Below are 20883 nucleotides of genomic sequence, written 5' to 3'. Positions count from 1 at the left end.
GCACTGATGGAAAAAGCAGAAGGCAGTGCTCTGCAAATGTTTTATCTAAAGACTTGACACCACAAGAATTAGTTCTCTCTATGGGAGAGTAGTGCTAAAGACTTCAAATTATTTTATCACTCCTTAAATTTGTTGACAAACAAATATATTTTTTTAAAAATTGTTCTCTTTAAGAGCATATGACTTTGGGTGACAAGGTTTCACACTGCCTTGATTTTCATGTGCACAATTTTTCTTCCAAGCTGCACAAAATGAAATGCATTAGAATAGAATATGATTTGTTTCTAGTCACTGTTGCCAAAATGCACAAAAAAAGAACAAAAGATTTAATGGAAGAAATACTCCGAATAGCAAACTTTTGGATATTCAGAGAGATTAACAACAGCCTTATTCTGCTACCACAAAGAAAATGCAAACTTCAAAATACAAAAATCATTAAAAAAAGCAAACGGGGAAAAAAGAACCACCAAACCAAAACTGAAAAAGCCTGAGTGGTAGACTAATTTCTAAGGCTGAAAACCAATCTAAAGCAATTGAAAACTAAGTTAAGCCTTGCTTCATATCAAGTTTATAGCAGCATTTTCTAATATATTCTGTGTATGTACTACACTAAAAAAAAGTCCCAAATTTAATGGTCATGTCTTCTGTTTAAAACTTGCAACTCAAGTGAGCAATTGTCACGTCTTCTGTCAGGTGTTATTTTCATCAAGCTGCTTTTTGTGTTTAAACTTGAAAATCCTTTCAAACTAATCCCATCCTAGTCAGTAAATCCAACCACTTCTGTGGCAAGGCAAGTCTTTATTACCTAGCTCTGTACACCAGAAGTTGAATTGCTGCAGAACAACCACTAATAACCTCATTATCCACTGGGACCATGCAGATGGTAGGGCACAAAATCTGCACAAGGGATGCTTAAAATCAGTTATGAGGTTTTAAAACTGGTGTCCTGAAAAGCAAAAATTCAACTAAATTAAGTCCCCTAATATGCACAAATGGATGCAAGTTTGCCTTATTTATATTTGTGTTTTAGTAGGACTGTGAAATGCTGAAAAAAAATAATGAATTCCCATGAGTCACTGACTTTGACGCAACACAGAGCCTGGACCGACCAATAATTTGCTGTCCCAAACCAGACACTGAAAGACCATGTTAAATGCTACTATTACTCATTCTATGACCTGTCACAGGATACAAAATTCACTTTGGAATCCCACTTTACTTTCTTTGTCACATCAACTATCCAGAAGGCTTGTGTGGAACAATTTTAAGGCACATTTTAAGCTGGTTGGTGCAACCTCCATGTTCCCCAATTCCCACACAACACATTAATCACCCTTGGATGAATCACAGAGAGAAATAAACACATGCCCTGCTTAGCAGAGCTGCTTTGACTCACCCATGATCCTGCTCAGTGCCACGTTCTTAGTGGGAGACTCGCTGAGCCCCTCGATGCCGCCGTAGAGGGAGTGGGAAATCCTCCTCTCCCGCTCATCCAGCAGCGTCTCGATGGGCAGCTCTGGCCCTGAGGGGCTCCCAGGTGATTCCAACTGCAAAGAGAAGGGAAAATTAGCACCCGGGGTCCCCTTAACCACATGGGGAAACTGTGACAAATTGCCTAAGGCCCAGACCTGTCTGAGCACCAAATGAGCTAGAACTTCTCATCCTGGACAGAGATAATTTGTAATGACAGCTCTGCCTAATGACCAACTTTCTAACCCCTTTACACTGCACCCCCACGGTGCCCTGTCAAATTTAAAATCCTTCAGCAGTAAATTGGTGAAAAAAACCCATTCCATTTTGGTGTCTCTTTGCTGGATAATTTCTTAAACAGACAGTTGGGCTGTTTTCAATACCATCAGCAGACAGCTGGGCCATCTTCCCCACACTGATAGCTGGACACAACAAGGCCCTTGTCAGGAGCGTGGAATAGGAACTCTCATTTGGAATTGGGCTGCTGGGTGCCACAGTGGTACAACTTGTTTTCAAATGCAATCAGCACACTCAGAAGTTTTGCAGTTAGGAACAAAAGAAAAAAAACCAATAAAGTTGTGAGACTTCACCATAATTTTATTTTTAACTTGAGTTCTTTGCTCTGCCTTTCCTGACTGCTGAGTAGAGATCTTACATGCTTCACTCAGCCTCGAAACTCCTCTAATCTCTTGCTGCAGCATCCAGGCAGAGACAAAAATAAGAGCTGACAGGATCTGAGGTGCCCTCCACACCAGCCCACAAACCGCTGGAGCTGCCAGGTCCCTGCCCACAGCAGCAGCCAGACCCTGCAGGGCATCCCCAGACAGATGAAGTGTGTGGTGGAAGAGATGGGGACAGGCTGCTTGGCCACATGCACAGGTGCACAGACTGCATACACAGCCACCTGCCCACCCCAGCTGCTCGGCTTCACAAGACTGCCCTGAGTGTCTTCCCAGGCCAGCCTTTGCTTGCAGAAGCTGGTCATCCCTTGTTTTCCTACATTTGCCTCTCAGATTTTTCAAAAGAACAGGAAAAAGTCACGTTCTCCTTGGTGAGCCCCAGAGAATCAGAGCTCAGGGGAAAGCAGCACCCGTGAGAGGCAAAGAAAATAATTTGGTGTCGCCTAGCTGGATTTAGCCACCCTGTCAGCCACAGGCAGCTCTGCTGTCGCACAGCCCCTGGGAATGAGGAGAATGAGTGCCTGTGCACTCACAGGTCACTGTGGATGCCCAATTTAGCAGGGCCAGCTGCTCCCTGCAGAGACAAGACACTCCCCACACCATGGCCCAGTCCTCACACCATCCAGCCTTCCTGCTGCCCCTGAAGCTCTCTGTTTCCCTGTGCTCCAGCACCCCGCTGGCCTCTCAGTAATGCTACCAAGGCGCTTTGCCAAGACCATTAAACCAATTCACCTGAACGTCGTGAGCTGAATTCAGTTCTATTAAAAAGTAAAGAAATATTAAAAAAACAGATGTATTTTGTAGGAAAGTAGTATGAACTCACATATCAAAGCATTAGCTCTTCTCAACAACGCGCCTCTTCATATTGAAGCATATAAGTTAGATCTCAAAACAATGTCCTTACACAAATTCCACCGCATTTATTTCATATGTATTGAAATACAGCAGGGACCAGACACTGAAAGATACTGAACCTGCTGCAAACGTTTGAAGCCACTGGGAACACTTATTCCAAGTACTGATCTCCAAACGAGTATGAGAGGAGTAGTTCATAGTTCCAGGAATTACAATAACAAGCAACATGTTTGTTGCTTGTTTTTCCTTTTCAAAACAGCTGTCCATTATTAATCCACCGTCCCCAGATGACTAAGCTATGTATGCTATGAAAGAGCTTAAAAAATGTGCTCCAAGGGCTCCAAAGCACCCAGCCCCTTCTCCCCAGCAGAGGTTTGAAGTGAGCCCAATGGACTGACAGCTTCTGACACGCGGGGATGGGGGTTGCCAAACGCCACGTTACGGTCGAGGAGACCGCGATCGGGAGGTCGCAGACTCTGGAAAAATTATTATTTCTGTTCAAAGCCATCATCTGTTTAATATAAATGAGATATTTAATGAAGTTCCAAATTGTAGACTTATCTCTCCCAGTTTGATAAGCACCGGGGAGATTTACTGCATCGGAGGGTCAACACAATTACAATTGGAGGCACGTCAAGCTGCAGGAGAATAATAAACTTGCAGTGCAAGTGAATTAGACTCAATAAGGTTTAAATTGTGAAATGAGGATTTGTTTTATTAGTTTTTTAAATTGCAGATTACAACTGACAGCTTTACTGAAAAGTAAATTAAACAATATTTGTAGACTCAGTTATAAAGGAATCTAAGGCAAATTTGAAAAGAAATCTTGACTTCTGAAACACTTTAAGAAAAAAAGAGCATAGCACATGAGACTGCCTGAGAGCTTAAACTTGCATGATAAAGGTACTAAATTATGAACTACCCTTTATTTCACTGCCTTTAAAGAAGGTGTGAAAATATCAAAGTGCTTTGGGATTTATTCTCCCAGTGCTATATTGATGACTTTAGGTAACAAGTGTCCAGCTTTTAGTGAGCCTTATCAAGCAGTCCTGCTTCATGTGACAAGCCATCAACTTGCAAACTCATTTATAGAAAGATCTCAAGAGATTTTCAGAAAGACACTGACAAGAAGATCACTCTGAATCAGAGAAAATCATATCTAGAAATTCACTCCCCATAATACAGTAAAGTGCAGGGTAAATAAAAGAAATAGCAGGAGTGTTGCACTTATGTGGCAATGTTTTGTAAAGTGAATCACATGTTTTATAATTTCCATTAGTAAAACTTTTTCTATTTCTAATTAGCATCTCAAAAGATGGTTTTAAACAAAGGCATCAACAACCAACTACACAAATATTTTACAAAAGATACAATCCCTTTTAAAAAACACCAAAGATTAGACAACTGGCTTTCACAAAAAAACCAAGAAGCCTTTTCCTTACATTATTAACGGAAAGTTTGTGCAAGAAAAAAACCCATAGAATTTGTACACTGTGTTGTGGGCAAGACAAATAGTCCAAAGCAAGACTGCAGTTCTAATAGATTTGCTCTTCCTGACGCATTTCTAATAAAGAGCTTGAATTACACATTGTAGTTCCTTCTTTTATCCCGTCTCAGTGCTTTCTGATATAACTAGATTTGATAATTGAGAAAGAGTAGATAATATTAACAAAGTTGTACAAATTTCTAACTTCATTAAAGGCCTGGAAAGGAAAGAAATCCATGTAGCAACTGGCCCTTATCAGTAGCTGCTGGAGCACTCCTTGGTGTGCCAGTTCAGAGTCACACACCAGCTGAGGTTGGATGAAACCACTGGAGATTATCTAATCCAACCCCTTGCCCAAAGCAAGGTCAAAAAGAGCAGGTTGCACAGTGCCCTGCCCAGTTGGGTTTTGAATACCCCCAAGATCAGAGACTCCTCAACTTCCCAGAGTAAGCTGTGCCAGTGTTGACCTCTAAAAAGAGAATTTTTTTCTTTTGTGTAAAGAAATTTCTTTTATTTTGGTTTGTGCCTCTTGCTTCTTGTCCTGGCACTCTGCAGCCCTGAGAAGAGTCTGGATCAGTCTTCTTTATTACTTCTTTATTACTCCCCTTTAGGTATTTATAGACACTGACTGGTAAGATCCTCCTGTTTCTTCTTCTCTCTAGACTGAAAAGAGTTCCCTCTCTGGATCCTAGCACTGATCTATACTAAATGATCATATTTATAAAAATGCAAAAAACCTCCCATGCTAGCTCCTTTTCTCTCCATTCTCTTAATATAAAAAGAGAAAAAATATTTTAATTTTTTTTAAATTAGAAAGATCTCTACCCTGACCCTTTGTCATTCAGATAAAAACCAGCTGTTTGCTAAGGCACTGTCTGTACTAACTAGCCCAGCTGCTGCTTATCTAGATGATAAAAGGACAAAAAATGAAGTCCTTTTTACTTAAACACCATCATCCATCCTATCTGAAGTTATGCACATAAATATGAAAAAAGTTTATGCACAAGAAGAGTGCCAAAATATTCAAAGCATAAACAAACTTTTTTTTTTTTAGAGAAACAAGGATCAGACTCCTTTTCCTTCAGAAAGTAAATTATCCAAATATAGGCATGCAAGCATTATGGGTGTTAAAGAAGTCAGTATACAAATTTGTTATATGTTACACTGCATCAGGAATACTGAAGCTCTTTCTGTTGCACAAAGTTATTCTCCAGGCTTTCTTTTTTCCTTTCTTATCTGTGTACTGTGGTTAAGATGTCCAAAATACTCCAGCTTCCTTTCAACACAGATACTTTTAAAATATTACCACTCTATATCAAGGCATCAATAACAAAGGCATTAAAGAAAGTAAGTTTTCATGGGACTGGGCAAAATTTTCATTTTCTGGGTTGAAAACTCGCTAAAGAATTGGACACAAAGATTGATCTGCAGCATGGAGACAAGCTGTAGATTCCCCCAGGAATCAGAGCTGGGAACAGCTTAAGCTGATAAACAGCTTTATCAATGAGTTGGAGATGGGAGCAAACAGGGAAATCACTGCATCTGGAGAAGATGCTAAACACTTTTTGACAGTTAAATTCCAAAAGGTCATCACAAGACTAATCTAGTGAGAAAGAAAAAAACAAACCTGTCGTATAAATTTCAAAGTAGGTAACTAGGTAATGAATGCAGGAGAAAATGATGCTGAATATTTTATACTTGCACACATACTGGAAAATAAAAGATGCTTGCTTGTTTCCTTTATAATGAAACCACTCATTTACAAAGTATCTCTCACTGATCTACCAATCAATTTATTTAATGAATGATGAGGTCCTTATATGGTCTGAAATCATGACTCTCTCTGTTTTGTAATTTGCTCATTTTCAACTGGAGCAAAAGATGAATAGACATGCATGAAGAAATTTGGGGATGTGCAAATCATTTGCAAACTTTCATTTCAGGCAGGTTTGGCACAACATTCACTCTGTCAAAAAAAAAAAGGGAGGGGGGCTTGACAAGAAAAACCCTTGAAATTTCTCATTTGGAGGAGAATGGTGATGGTCTCTCATTTAATGGCAGACAAGTGCTGCCTGCCTGTGACACGAACAGAGTGCAGACAAGCAATCTGTGTCTCCAAGCTGTCCAGGTTGCAGGACTGAAAAGCGCAGGACTCCAAAAGTAACAATTACCTTTATTTTGTGGAATCAGCACATGGAGCTGCCAGCTGCAGGGATGTGCCTGGCAGTCGTGCCTGAGCGCTGAGCACATCCTGGCGCTGCAGCCGCCAGCTGTTTGCCCAGACAGGCTAATCAGAACAGCATCACTAATTAACAGAACACCGCACAAGGAGCTCCACTGCTCCTCCTTACATCTGAGCAATTTAAAATATTTCAGCTCTGAGTTAAAGATCTAAAAAGCTGATGGCCGCCTCTTCTGACAACTGAGGTGTTAAGAACTGGCTGTATATGAATCCCAAGTCAATATTATTGTTATTCTCTCAATTTTTCCCATTGTTTTCACAGCTTTGGAAATGTATTTTAAAAAGTCTCTCCATGCTTATGTAGGAAATTTGACAAGTCCACACACAAGGCTGGAAGCTGAAAACAGAATTTAACAGAATATTTAACTTTTTTAAAAGGGGGGTAAGGGAACCTCAGATACACCAAATCCCAAATTAAATGTTTTTATTACACTAATCTAACAACATCCATCAAATACTCAGTGTAATTTTGTCTGGAGTGGCTGAGATATTAAACACAGTTTTGCAAGGTTTTTAGTAGTGCAGCTCACAGAATTCTATATTGCTGTACTCTGTATAGACATAATGCAAACAGGAGAAAAACTCAGATACACAGCTTTGGCTTGGAGCTCATTCATAACTAACACTCCATGCTTATATCAATATTTACTACAAGACAATTCCCTTGAAAACCTGGATGAATTACACACTATCTCCTGGTGAGCCAATGAAAATTCTTTCTACAGGCAAATCTTCAGTTCAGCAAAACCACAACAGCACAAAATCTCATTTTCCCTTCTGGGAAGTTTGTGGTCTCTTTTGAGTCTACAGTTAAGGAAGAGCTGAGGATATTAATGATCTCCTCCCTGCCTCTCTGAAGTCAAGATAATACTCTTACAGTGTTTATGTACATTCTTATTGCTACTATGATTGCTCTGAAGGCTTAGTTTACAACATGACAACTTGTGAAGCTATTTGAGAATAATGATGGCATGGGAAAGGAGTATCCGAGGTCACTTCACAAAGTTTTGAAACAGTTTCATGTTCAAGATGCCAAAGAAAGCTTTCTGACAAAGACAGTGCCTCTGCAGCAGATCAGAAGCAACTGTTCCTGCCTCTCTCAACCCAGGACAAGAGAGGCTGAGCTGTCCCTCACTTCCACACAGCAACCAAAATACAAAAGTGCATGAAAATCCTAGTCAAAATTGAAACACACAGAAATGACAATCTGCAGAACCATGCTGCAAAATTAATTCTCTCCCCCCTGCAATTCTTAGGGCTGATTATGAAAATTGACATTAAAACCAAAAGAACTGTATTCATACCACTAACTTCCTTAAAATCCAATGCAAACTCAGCTTTACTGAAGAAAGAAGCAGACTCTGTAGCCTATCTATCTCAAAAGAAGTCAGTTTGACTTTGCAAATGCAAAATGATTACTGGACTTGAAGGCAGGGGAAAAAAAAAAGACTTGGCGTTTCTTTTATTCTTTTTTCTGTTGTTTTGTTGTGGGCTTTTTTATCATCCAGACAGCAACTGCTTTTATCATCCCGATGTTTAGCGCAGTTCTTTTTTGCACTGGCATTATCACCCCTTGGATTTTGGTGGAGGACAAAAGGGAATATAACTAAGCCAATCCCATTTAACTATACTACAGACTAACAAGAAACAAAGCTATGTTTTTATCCATAAAGTGGACACATACAGTGCTGAATCGACAAAGGAAAGAAAGCAGTTCAACAGGACTTTTTTTTTTTAATCTGCTGGTTTTTTTATGGTGACCCCTTTGAAGAACAAAAAGACAGAGAGAAGAGCAGAGAAAACACCAGGGAAATACTTTCTCAAAAGTTAAACATTTCTTTTTGTACTTAACAAAACCAGTAAACCTCCATTCCTGAGGAGCTGGGGGTGTTTAGCCTGGATAAAGAGAAGGCTGAGGAGAGACTTTTTGCTCTCCACAACTCCCTAAAAGGAGGTTTTATACAGGTGGGGGTTGGTCTCTTCTTCCAAGTAACAAGTGATAGGACAAGAGGAAACAGTCTCCAGGTGTGCCAGGAGAGATTTAGACTGGATGTTAGGTAAAAGATTTCATGGAAAGCGTAGTCAACCTTTGGAACAGGATGCCCAGGGAAGTGGCTGAGTCACCATCCCTGCAGGTCTTTAAAACACGTGTAGATGTGGCACTTGGGGACATGGTTTAGGGGTAGACTTGGCAGTGCTGGATTAATGGTTGGAGTCAGAGGCCTTCCATAAAAATGAATCTGTGCTTCTGTGGTGATAAAAGGTGGGAGTTATTAAGATAGGGTCTGCCCTTTTTATGTTTTTGCTTCTAATCTGCAAGCTCCTGAACTTGCCGCCAGTCAAATGTCATTTCTTTTTTGTGTTCTAACACTAAAAATCTTTCCTGGTGGCTGTTACTGGAATGTTCTACAGGGACAACTTGTATGCCAGCAAGTCTAAGCAATGTGTTGCTAAATTAAGCACAATATAGCCAAGGCTGCAAGACACAGACACAGTGAGGCTGTGCTGTCCCCAGCCAGGTCTCAGGCCACACAGCCACTACTGAGGGACTGAGCTGACTGAACACCATACTCATATATGGTATTCTTGCAACATTCAGAAATAACATTATCACAGCCTATCGGTATTTTATCAGCTCAATAAGATCTAAAGCTTAAATCGGTCACATTCGTGAAGGAGGAACTAGGAGGAAATGCAAAATGACAAGAAAAAAATTCACTCTTTGCTTTTCATTTCATTGAAGTCTGGGCATTGCAAGACTTCCAGAAAAGTGGCTTCTTGCATACTGCCAGCTCAGCAGTAAACAGCTTTAGGTCCATGCGAGTCGTCCTTTCATCATATTAAAATATGCATATAAAATATCGTATTTCCTTTGGATGAGTGTGATAAAAGCAATAATTCCTAGGAAAAATTACTTACAAAAGTTATTTTGTAAAGATGATTACCACAGCAATAGTGACATACCAACACTTTCCTAATCATTATGGCTCATCTTGCCAGCTTCTTAAGGAGTTGGGGAAATGCACAAAAACTCTAAAGGAGGCTCAGATTCTGTCCTGCCCTTGTGCATTTCAGTGTCTCTAAATCTAGTTCTAAAATCAGTTCTTTAATCTTGAAGGACATATACTGGAGTCTTAGCTGTGCTGGTTTTGGCACATGGTTTCTGCAAAATAAATTGTACTAAACATCAAGCAGATAAAGGGGACCAAGCTGTTATTGAATGAGTAAAAATTCTGTTGGATTTAAGGAGAAATGTCTTTGGTTCATCACTGCTGGATTATTTTCATCACTTTTACAAACACCGTCTGGATAAATTTGATCTAGAAGACTTTCCTCAGGAGAAAAAAGAACATCTTCTACACCCTTTTAGAAAAAAATGTATTACACACAGAAATATCTAAAATATTTCACCCTTTTTATGTCGTAATATGTAGTAGCATCTGAAATTGGGTAAAAATAAGGAAAAGTCTCCAAAGGACAGAGTGAGTTAGGGCTTGAAAAGGACATCACCACATACAAAAAGGTGAGAATTCTTTCAACACCAAGCAAGAAACCCTGAGCATCCAAGCTGGCTTTGTAGCAGTGTGCATATATAAACATATACATGTATTTAAAGCTTTGTATAAGCAGTTAATCAAGAGGAGCTTAGCAATTTTAGTATCTTATTCAGACATGGTTTTATAATACACTATGGAGTGATTTTTTTAAAGATCAGATTTATGCATTAAAAAGTAAACAATTCTTTTTTCCCCTAGGCTGGATCAGCAATACTGAACCAATTTGTGCACATAATTTTTGAATGATGATCAAGAAATAACACTCCTGATAAGACCTTACTGGTATTAGCAAGAATGAAAGAATTGACTTTTGGATTTCTAAAGAGATGCTTTTCTGACATGCCATTCAACAGTATCCTATTTAACTCAGCCCTTTCTTCAATTTGTTCTGAAGTCTAATTCAGACCTCCACAGCATCTAGAGTCCTTCCCAGTATCTTATGTCAAGATATTCCTAGTATATAGCATTATTTACATTAAATAGAAGATAAGCTATTCGAAATCATGAATATTATTCAAAACATTAACACATTAACATTGCACTGGAGAAGACAAAAGTTGCAAATCATCAGAAAAACCACCACCCTGAATTCACTATTTCATCCTCCCTGCAATTAAGGCCAAGACACAACACAGTTAAAATCCGAAATCACATAATTATTTATACAAAGTTTTGCAGAATCTTTACATGTAATTTTTGTTTAGATAAAATATAATAATGAAATACAAGAGCTATACTCTTAATTCAAAAAACTGGAAGTGACAAAGAAACAAGTCAGTTAACACAGTCTATAAATGAAAGATCTAATAGACCTACATAAAAAACTCCCCTGAACAAAGATCACGTAAACAGTGAGATCCAATTACAAAATCAATACAGTTTTATTCAGTGTTTCCTGTTTTTCATTGACAAAAATACTCAAAAGAAAAACTTTATTGATCAGTAATAACCTTAGCATGTCTAACACTGAAATTCAGATCATTTTGCAATTCTCTCTTTCTTTAGCTTCTCGAATATTATTTTTCCAGTCTTGGAGGAAACATGACATCTCCTATAAACACAAATACCTCAGAAGTGAAAACTCCCAATCCTGATATCAAAAGCTTATTACCTCATTGCATTTACTTATTCGCCTTGCCACAATAAGTTGAATCATTCCTCGTTTGTTTCCTTCAGTGGACATGGACCTCCTTAAGGTTTCCATAGCATCTTGATTTGATTTGCCCAATAATGATTCTCCATTAACTGCTATTAGTTGATCATTCACTCTAAGCCTGCCATCCTGGAAAAGGAAACATTATAGATAGTTACATAAAACACACACAAAAGAAGCTTTGTCTACTGGAGAGAATAAAAAAAAATTGAATCAAAAGAAAAATAATCAAGGAACTATACTTAGTCCTAAGAGTTTATGGCCAAATGAACACTGGAATAATAGCTTCCATTGCAGCCACTGTAGGAAATGTCTATTCCAATTATAGATTTGCACTGCAAGCTATTATCATAACCTGTTTGCTCCAACAGCATACTAATGGAACTGTACTAGAGACGGCTCGTTCCTTCCCAAGAATCTCTTATGGCTGTTTAAATCCAGGGACATGCAAACACGTGAGCAGAAATCTAAATGTTACCTCTGATGGCATTACTGGAGAACACTAGAGATCGCATTCTTCTTCAATTTATAGTTATTTTCAAAATAACTTACTATGGAAAACTGAGGAAGACCAAGGCATACAGATACTCCCTCTTACCTTGGATGCTGCTCCACCATTAATAATGGACTTGACGAAGATTCCTAAATCAGCGTGGTTTTCTTTTGACCGGTTACCTTTGACACTCACACCAAGTCCAGCTGACCCAGAGTCATTCAGTGGAACTTCAAAAGTCAGGAATTCCCTGGTGCCATCAGGTGTGAGGACAAGCTCCTCTTCTTCTGCTTTCTGTTGGGGAGATTAGCATGGGATTATAGAAGAGCATTTCTCTGAGAATTCTCTCCCCTCTACAGCTATTAGCATTGAAAACTCTCTGCTTTTAACTACAATGCCACAATATTTTCCACAGTAATTATGTGAAGAAATGTGCAGAAATAGTGTATTTTCAATCACCACCAGCTGACACCTAGGTTCAGAAATACCTTACATTTGTGTCTAAGTGCTTCTCTCTCTAGTAAAGTAATTGAATCACATGTCATTACAGAATCTGCCATCAATACTAACTCACGCATAAGCTGTTATTTCATTAGCCAAAAGAGAGTTTTATCAGAAATATTTTCTTACTTGCAAACCTACAGAATTTTTAAAATACCATCATCATCATCTATGGAGCTTTGGAGTCTTAGGGAGAAACTAAGTGCAAGAAAATTAAATTCAAAAATTACTCGTTCACTTTATTTTATTTAAAACTAGCTGTGTTAGGAAAAAAACAGAAAAATACACAGCTGAGATCTGCAACAGCACATCTCTCTGCTATTGCCAGGCTTATCATCAAATCCAGCTCTTAGTGACAATCTTCCTGTCTTTCCCAGCTCTGCCCTTTACCTCTGTCCTCTTACCCACCTCTTTGGATCTTTGCTGTCCTCAACACCAAGCTTTAGCCTGGCTGGGACAATCCCAGGTTTTGAGCCCCTGGAATTATAGTCCTGGGCCTGCCACAGCTGCCACCAAGGAGCTGCTCAGTGACACCCTTGCTGCACCCCAAAGCCATACAAGCACAGGTGACCAGCCTCTCACTTCACCTCCTGCCAAATTCAGGGTGGCAATGGGCTGGGAGCAGGGGCCTTGCAGTGTCACCACAGAGCAGAGACACTCATAGGGCAGCAGCATGGACACAACACCCACAGATAAAAGTGGCCTTGCCCTGAGGAGCAGTGCTCATGCACAAGACACTTCTGCCAAAAGGAGGAATGGGACAGACAGGCTGCTCACCAGCCCTGTCTTTTACAGTAGACACTGTTCACTTGTTTCTGATCCTCTTTTGAATCTAGCAAAGAGGTTGTAACCACTTTTGGTTATAACTTTATCAATTAAAGAAAGAAGTCATGCCCTTAAAAGCAGCTCTGCAAAAAGATACTCGTGAACCCGACTGTGCTGGTTTTTTTCACCCACATGAAGCAGAAAGAATAAGAGCACTTAAAGCAGACGGTGCACACTAGTGTCCAGCATTGGCAGTTCTTCTCTGGAAGAATTAATCTGGCCAAATTTTCATAATCTTAGCAACATGTCACCGCTGTTTCTGACACTGATTTTATACCAACTTTTCCCACATCACTGATCTACTTGCAAAGCTCACTCATATGAGTGAGAAGACATATGAGAAGTTAACGTGCGCCTGCTGAGCCGTCCCTGTTTCTTAAGACTTGAGGAAATGCAAACACAGCCGACGGCAAAGAGAGATGTGAAAGCCATGTGGAGTACAGCAGACTGAGATGATCAATTTGGGCACAAGCATGCTAGTTGTGCCACTACTGACCTAGAAACGCAGTGCAAAAATGTCACATAGGAAGGCAGACTGCTGAGAGAGCCGCAACAGCGAGGGACGAAAAACAGGAGCTCTATCTCTTCCCACTTGGTTAAAAGCATGAACCTTAATGTGTTCACCAGCCCTTCCCTTTGCACTAGACTCCATTTGTTATAAAAAAGCATAATGGTTCATCAATTAAGAAAAACCAAACAACACAACCAACCAAAAAATTAACACCCCCTATCCAAGTGCCATAGCTAGGCTGGCTTGCTTATGAATCCCATTATCCAAACACATCTCTTGGCCACACAAAACAGCATGATCAGTGCTAGCTGTCAGAAATGAAAAGGTGTTTCCCACATTAGGGAAAATTACAACCCTAATTTTCCTGCTTGGCTCACAGAAGCACTAGCTCCAGCATACATGTGAATCCACATTTTGTCGAGTGGCTGCAGAATAAAACAATCTGAGACAGATGCATGTTAGCTTACAGTTTCTGTAACCTTGATCATTGTTATATTACTTAATAAACAGTGGTAGAAATACAAGCTCATGAGCCAAAAGAGAGATAAAGCCAAGGTAGCATGTGTGGCTTATCCAAGAAAGCAGATATGCTTAATGAATTTTTCTTTACTACTGTTAACATAATTTTAGAATCAATTGCCCTCCACCTCCAGTATTTTCTAATCTTCAAAAAAATCTGCCAAAACTTCAGGCAAAGCAATCTCCCTTCCAGGGCTGAGAACTAAACTGCCTCCTTGCACAGCCTGTCAGGTGCATTTCTAGATGACAAAGGGTCAATTGGAGTGAGCATCTCACAAGCATCCCCAAGGACTTGGCTAATGGCCTCTACCCGATTTCTCTTCAGTGAGACCAAAGAGCTGCATTATCAGCTCAGCACTGGTTTTAACTTGAGGCTCATGCTTGCTTGTTTCCTGCAATCTTGAATAAGGAAATAAGCCAATATCAGGATACAGACGCCTGAATGTGCAGGTGAAACACGAGGCCAAAACCTGGAACAAACTACTCCTTAGCAGCTGTACATGAGCGAGCAGATTGCACTAGTGAAAAAATGAGAAACAGCAGCCTCAGCTCTGGATCAGAAGTACTGAAAGCATGAGAAAATTGCTCAACTCACCCAAGGAAGAAAATTACCATTACTGGGCTATGGCTACACTTCTTTAGGGACTTCAAATCATCCACAGTTTTTCCCACCTAAGCACACTTGCTTTACCACCATGCCTGTGTCTGGAATTTTAGGGTCATAAGAAGCCTTTTGCCCTCTAGAATCTGTGTGACAATTGTCAGTATCATATGCTTGATGGCAGAGTTAAAAAAAAAATTAATAAATAGAATAAATGTGAAAAATGTGCTTTTCAATAAAAACTGAACCATTAATTTTCAAAGGTTATAGACATGAAAGTACCAACTTGAACATTTGTGCCACACCATGGTATTAAAGAAGATCTTATTATGTATGACATATTGAACATAACTTTATACATACAAACCTTGGAACAGGACCACACAGTAATAAGGAACCTCTAAGCATGTCATGAAGGAGCCATTTGCAGAGAAATGAGCAGGAAGATTTTAGCCTGCTACCATAATATTTTGAACCAAAGTTGTAAAGATGAAAACAAAACCAAAAAAGGCCCAACAAAATCTCATAATGACTGAATCCTTTGTTCTCCAAAGCCCATTAGATTACAGAGGCATTACACGTACAGCAACTCTCCCCAATCAATATAAAAACAGCTATTACAAAAAAGTAAAATTTGCACTGAAACTGTGTTGAACATGAAGTATTTAAATGTCACAAATCACAGAAATTCCCCAATATGTCCATGAGACAGCATAAAAATGCAGAAAAATCTAAAATTCAGCATTAAAAATCTTCATCTGAGAACACAGTCACTTCCTAATTGCAATAGCTTCCATTTGATCTTGATACTCTCTAAATTAACAGCTTCAGTATGTCAATCAAACACCTCAACACTATTTTCATGATTAGTTGATCTGGAGGAGAAATTTATTCCTTCATATATTTTGACAGGCCAGCAGTAAACATGCAAGCAAAATTAAGTACTGTGAACCCTGAACAACAAAATTCAACTCCCTCAAGATTTTTCACACACTATGTCCAAACAATTAACAGCAAAACAATATTCTGTTCAGACAGAGGCTGCTGAGAAAAAGGTCATCTGAAATAACTTCAGTTGGATGAATGAAGCTGCTCAAGTATGTAATTTGTAATAAAAATTCTATTGGCGATAAAATATGTAGGTGACTTTTTTGGCTTTAAAATCATATTTAGCATCAATTTATGCTAAACGACATTTGAGATAAGTTTTTCACTTTTTAAATACAACATAAATATATTGTGAATTTAAAGATTATCTTCCTGACTAGAGCATACTTACAGCAGTGTTTTGATATATAGAGAGATGAAAAAAAAGCCGTAAGATAAACAGGGGATGAATTGTTTTTCTCTTCCACATAATATTATCTTCTACATAACATTTCTGATCTGATCATAAAATCTGATTCAATTTTACAGACAACATTAAAATAGGCTTTGACAGTAAGAGTATGATTCGTTTTCTCATCATACTAGTAACAGCATCTCCTCTTTATCCTTTTATCACAGAATTACAGAATATGTTGAGTTGGAAGGGACACCCAAGGATCATCAAAGTCCAACTCCTGGCCCTGTGCAGGACAGCCCCAAAAATCCCACCATGAGCCTGAGAGCATTGTCCAAATGCTTCTTGAACTCTTTCAGGCTTGATGCTGTGACCACCGCCCTGAGGGCGCCTGTTCCAGTATCCAACCACCTTCTGTGTGAAGAATCTTTTCCTAATATCCAACCTAAACCTCCCCTGACTCAGCTTGAAGCCAACTCCTTGGGTCCTGTCACTGGTCATCAGAGAAGAGGTCAGTGCCTGTCCCTCCTCTTCTCCCCATGAGGATGTTGAAGGTCACAGTGAGGTCTCCCCCCAGTTTGCTCTTCTCCAGACTGAACAGACCAAGCCACTCCTCATATGGCTTCCCCTCAAGACCCTTCACCATCCTCGTTGCTCTCCTCTGGACACTCTCTAATAGCTCCATATCCTTCTTATCCTGCAGTGCCCAAAACTGCACACAATTTCCAGGGTGAGGCTGCACCACTGAGGAGCAGAGCAGGACAATCATCTCTCTCAACCAGCTGGCAATTCGTGTTTTGCACACTATTCCTCAGGACTTCTGCCCTTTGCAGGACCTCATCAGGATACAGCTGCTGAGTGAGCAGCATGAGATGGGAGCAAACAGAAACTGAACAGCAAAGAAAACCCTCCTCCCACCTATCGGGGGAAGCAATTTTCAGTCAAGTTAGGACAGGTTTCCTAAGCGACTCACTGCAGCTACAATCTGGCAGCATTCTCTACAGTGAAGTTCATTCTTTTGCAGGCTCAGACCTGCTGCCTTCTCAGTGGTTCTTCAGCCACCAAAACTTGTCTGCACATTACTTTGTGACTATGTACACAGAAATGTGCTCCTGTTCCCTTTCACAGAGCAATCAATAAAACTCTGCATCTCCACTCTTGAAGGGTAACCTGTTTTTCCAAGTTATATGTCTGAACACAAGCACATAAAAACTTTTCCAGAGCTCTTGTATGTACAGGTATATTCATGTACACCTACAACACACCCTTATATGCATGTATGTATGTATGTATGTATTCACCACCATGATGACACTCATGTGATAAATTAACTACAGCACAAACACTACCTAGCAACTTTAATGACCCCACTGACTATTCAATTCACCTGCCTCAAATCCTGTGGTGTCCAGCCTTCTAATATTACAGCCCTGTTAGTCTCTGTTTAAATAATATTTTGTTAATCTGTCAACCTTTTGTCTCACAAATGTGTCTCTTCTCTTTACAATTTATCCAGATAAATTGAAGTTCTCTAGAGATGAGTTTGGTGGATGTAAGAGCTCACCAGGTCTAGGAAGTGTAGGCTGTAAAACAACTGGAATTTGCAAAATCCCAGGTTTAGTCGTTGGATTCCAATAACGGGGAATTCCAACCTAACATGACAGCTTTTTCTGAGATACTTTCAGTCTTTACAAGATTTTAACACAGCATCCATTGTTTAATTCTTTCTCATAAGCTACCCACAATACTAAGAAATCATAAATAGTATAGATTGGGAAACCAGTAAAATTTGTCTCAGTATTATTGTAACAAAACAGAATGACGTAGGATACACGCAAGAGAGGAGGTTTCACTAAGCTATTGTATAAAGACACTCTTGACATCAGAGGCAACTCAAACTGTTTTATCCTTCAAGTTAGGTGGGTGACACTGCTGTCCTGTCAAGTCACCCTCTAAATGGAGGTACACAAACAGCTGATGACTCACTCTCATCCTGTGCCATCGCATACACAAATGCAGAATACATGAAACAAACAGCTCTAAGGAACCCATACAGCTTCTTTGGTCAACAACTGGTTTGTGGGGGGTGATGTTTAGTACTCATAAAAATGTATTACTGCTGGAGGTATTGAAAACAGAGCAATGTAGGTGGCCTGAAACACACCTCTCTAACATCAGTTGAGGCCTCTCCTTGGGAGGAATAACTGAGAGCTGGTGCATCCCACCATGGGTAGGCATTAAAGATAACTAACTAGAGCAACCCAATCAGATTTTAAACTGGATCTCCAGCAGAGAAAAGCCTTCCTACTGATCCAATAGTACCACTCCAACTCATATTTCTCCTGAAATACAAGGCCTTTTATTTTATTTTATTTTTTTTTTAATCAAACAGTTGCTTTGCATTGTAGGTTTGAGGACCTAAAGTGTCTACTTACCTGGTTATAAAATGATACAGGGCTTAAACCAACTAAACAACCGGAATTCTTATGCTTGCTTTCTTCTTCTAGGTCTTCCTAGATTAGGCATTTTAATATTTGTCATATGTTAAATAAACACTAATGAATCTTATTTGCATGTATACAGAGACTCATTATTCGTATTAGCAAAGTTAATATGTCACATCTGGCAAAGATTGCATTCACTCAAATCAAACAGCAGCTGCTAAATATCAAAAACTAGATCTGAATTCTGAGATTTTATGGGAAACGTGGTCTGCTTTAATCTTAATCCCATCAAGGAAAATTTTTTGCGTATTAGATGTGGATTAACTTTGGCAAGTATTTATAGGCAGAAATGCTAGCTCATGAAAATACTGTAAAACAGCCCCATTGCATTTCCTGTTATGTCCATTTTAAGGATTTAATTTAATATCAAAAAAGATGTTCCACATTGAAAAATATCTTCAGTTTAAAGGTTTGGATGGATTAAGGCCCGATTTAGGAAAAAATAAAATGTTTTCCATAGCACAAGAATTCTAGCATGTGATTTTCATTTAGTATGGAAATCAAAGCTCTGCAAAAGCCCGTGTTTAAGTACCTCCACATGTTTGTTATTTCTCTCTGTAAGAAGTCCACTGCTTGTCTATGCTAACATTACTCTCCCCAATGCCAGCACTCTGATCTGGGCTGTCATAGAAACTGGTTTAAGCAGATGAAATTCTACGTTTCAAAAACGGATCAGACCATTAAAATTACGTTCTGTTGGTTCTTAATCTCAGAACTTCTTGCAGGGACTAGTCTGTTGCAGGCACCATAATAACTCTACTTCAGTCAGGCCAACATACTCTGTTCCAAACTGTTGCTCCTACTCAAACTTTGTGTTCCTACTGTATGTCCTGAAACAAAAACATGTGATTGTAGTGCTAACCCTGTTTCTTTACACTTTGCTTATCCTAGAGAAGTAAAAACCAAGGGATTAGGTACACAGCAGGTGTCTGCTCTGCCAAAGAAGCCTATAAAGCTACAGCTCTCTGCACTATCCCTTCTTCAAGAAAAACTTCAATGCCCAACACACTAATGACAGAGCTCCCTAAAAATCCTTATACTTCTCTCACTGGCCTATCAGATTTACAAGACCTGAAAGACTAAAGAAAAAGATAGTGTCTGGAAAAGACAGACAGGAAAAACAAGTTGAAAGAGAAATAATGCCTTTGTAGAAATCCATGGCAAGAAACACATTCCCCATGAAGTAATGCCAGGATGGGGCACTCATACTGATCACAGTCTCACTCCTACTTCTGCTGCAGACTTTCAGGTAACCACAGCAAACCATTTCATCTCACTACTTTCTTGCATTTATTATCAAGGAAGAATCAACATGAAAGAGCCTAAAGGCAATGATGCAGTAAAACAAAGTTTGCACCAAATCAAAAAGTTTGTACACACGGGTGTGGCTTCTGGAAGACTCTGCAATGGTGGCACTAACACAGCCCTGTCACAGTGCAGGGACACATATGTTGTCTTCCATGAAACTGGGAATTGGCCAGCAGGTGTTACCAATGCCAGTGTTGAGAAAGCAGCCTAAGTTGCCCTATGGTGCTGCACAAAGCCATTTTAAATGTGCCACACAACATCCCAGCCAGTAACAGTCAAAACTCAGCCTGAGGGTCAGTTCCATGCACCACATTATGCAGAAGTTTATGTAGCTTATCACTGAACATTCCAGGAAATTCAGACTGGTCAAAAAGCATTCATGAACACATGAACTGCTGTATTAATTATTCATTAGGACTTAATGTCTTATCTCCAGTCATAAATGTGCCAGAACATGCTATTCAATACTGGAGTATCTCCTATGGTAAAAGACTGAAATCACAACAGTACCTTGCAGAAATCACACATTCACTACCTGTTTCTTTCACATGGGCAGTGATCTGTTTCATATGTCACAACTTTATTAAAAATATTAGCTGAAAGTACTCACAATAGCACTAAAAATAATTTTAAAACATTGTAATCACCCTTGTGCCTCACACCATTGGAGGATAAAAAGGTACAAAAATATATCTACAGTGTTCCTAAGTAGGAAATAACACCATCAGCTTAATCATCAGTCAAAAATATCCTCTTTGAATAAAATCATTGTGTACCTACTGATAACAGCACTGCTTGTAGTCTGATATTAGTCCATCTGTGATCTTGGCTCAATGTTTAGACATTTGGATCACCAAGCTGAAGTTCTATAGAAGTGCTAAATAGGAAATGGTGGG

At 39.4% G+C, this 20883-nt stretch overlaps 1 protein-coding gene across 12 annotated transcripts in view; it reads right to left on the bottom strand.

Annotated features, from left to right (window-relative positions):
* Nucleotides 1-20883, bottom strand: part of PARD3 (par-3 family cell polarity regulator) — a 441649-nt gene that overhangs the window by 162243 nt on the left and 258523 nt on the right. For all 12 annotated transcript variants that reach the window (XM_085050362.1, XM_085050357.1, XM_085050358.1 and 9 more), the window contains 3 exons: nt 12042-12230; nt 11402-11572; nt 1397-1547 (listed from right to left, as the gene is read on the bottom strand). In XM_085050362.1, coding sequence (XP_084906488.1) covers nt 1397-1547; nt 11402-11572; nt 12042-12230 — 511 coding nt within the window. The remainder of the gene's footprint in view (nt 1-1396; nt 1548-11401; nt 11573-12041; nt 12231-20883) is intronic.

This window comes from Lichenostomus cassidix, chromosome 2 (assembly GCF_008360975.1).
Source record: "Lichenostomus cassidix isolate B80296 chromosome 2, HeHo_3.0, whole genome shotgun sequence".
Lineage (NCBI taxonomy): Eukaryota > Metazoa > Chordata > Aves > Passeriformes > Meliphagidae > Lichenostomus > Lichenostomus cassidix.
Note: the sequence above shows the minus strand (reverse complement) of the source record. Positions and strands in the feature narration are given on the sequence as shown.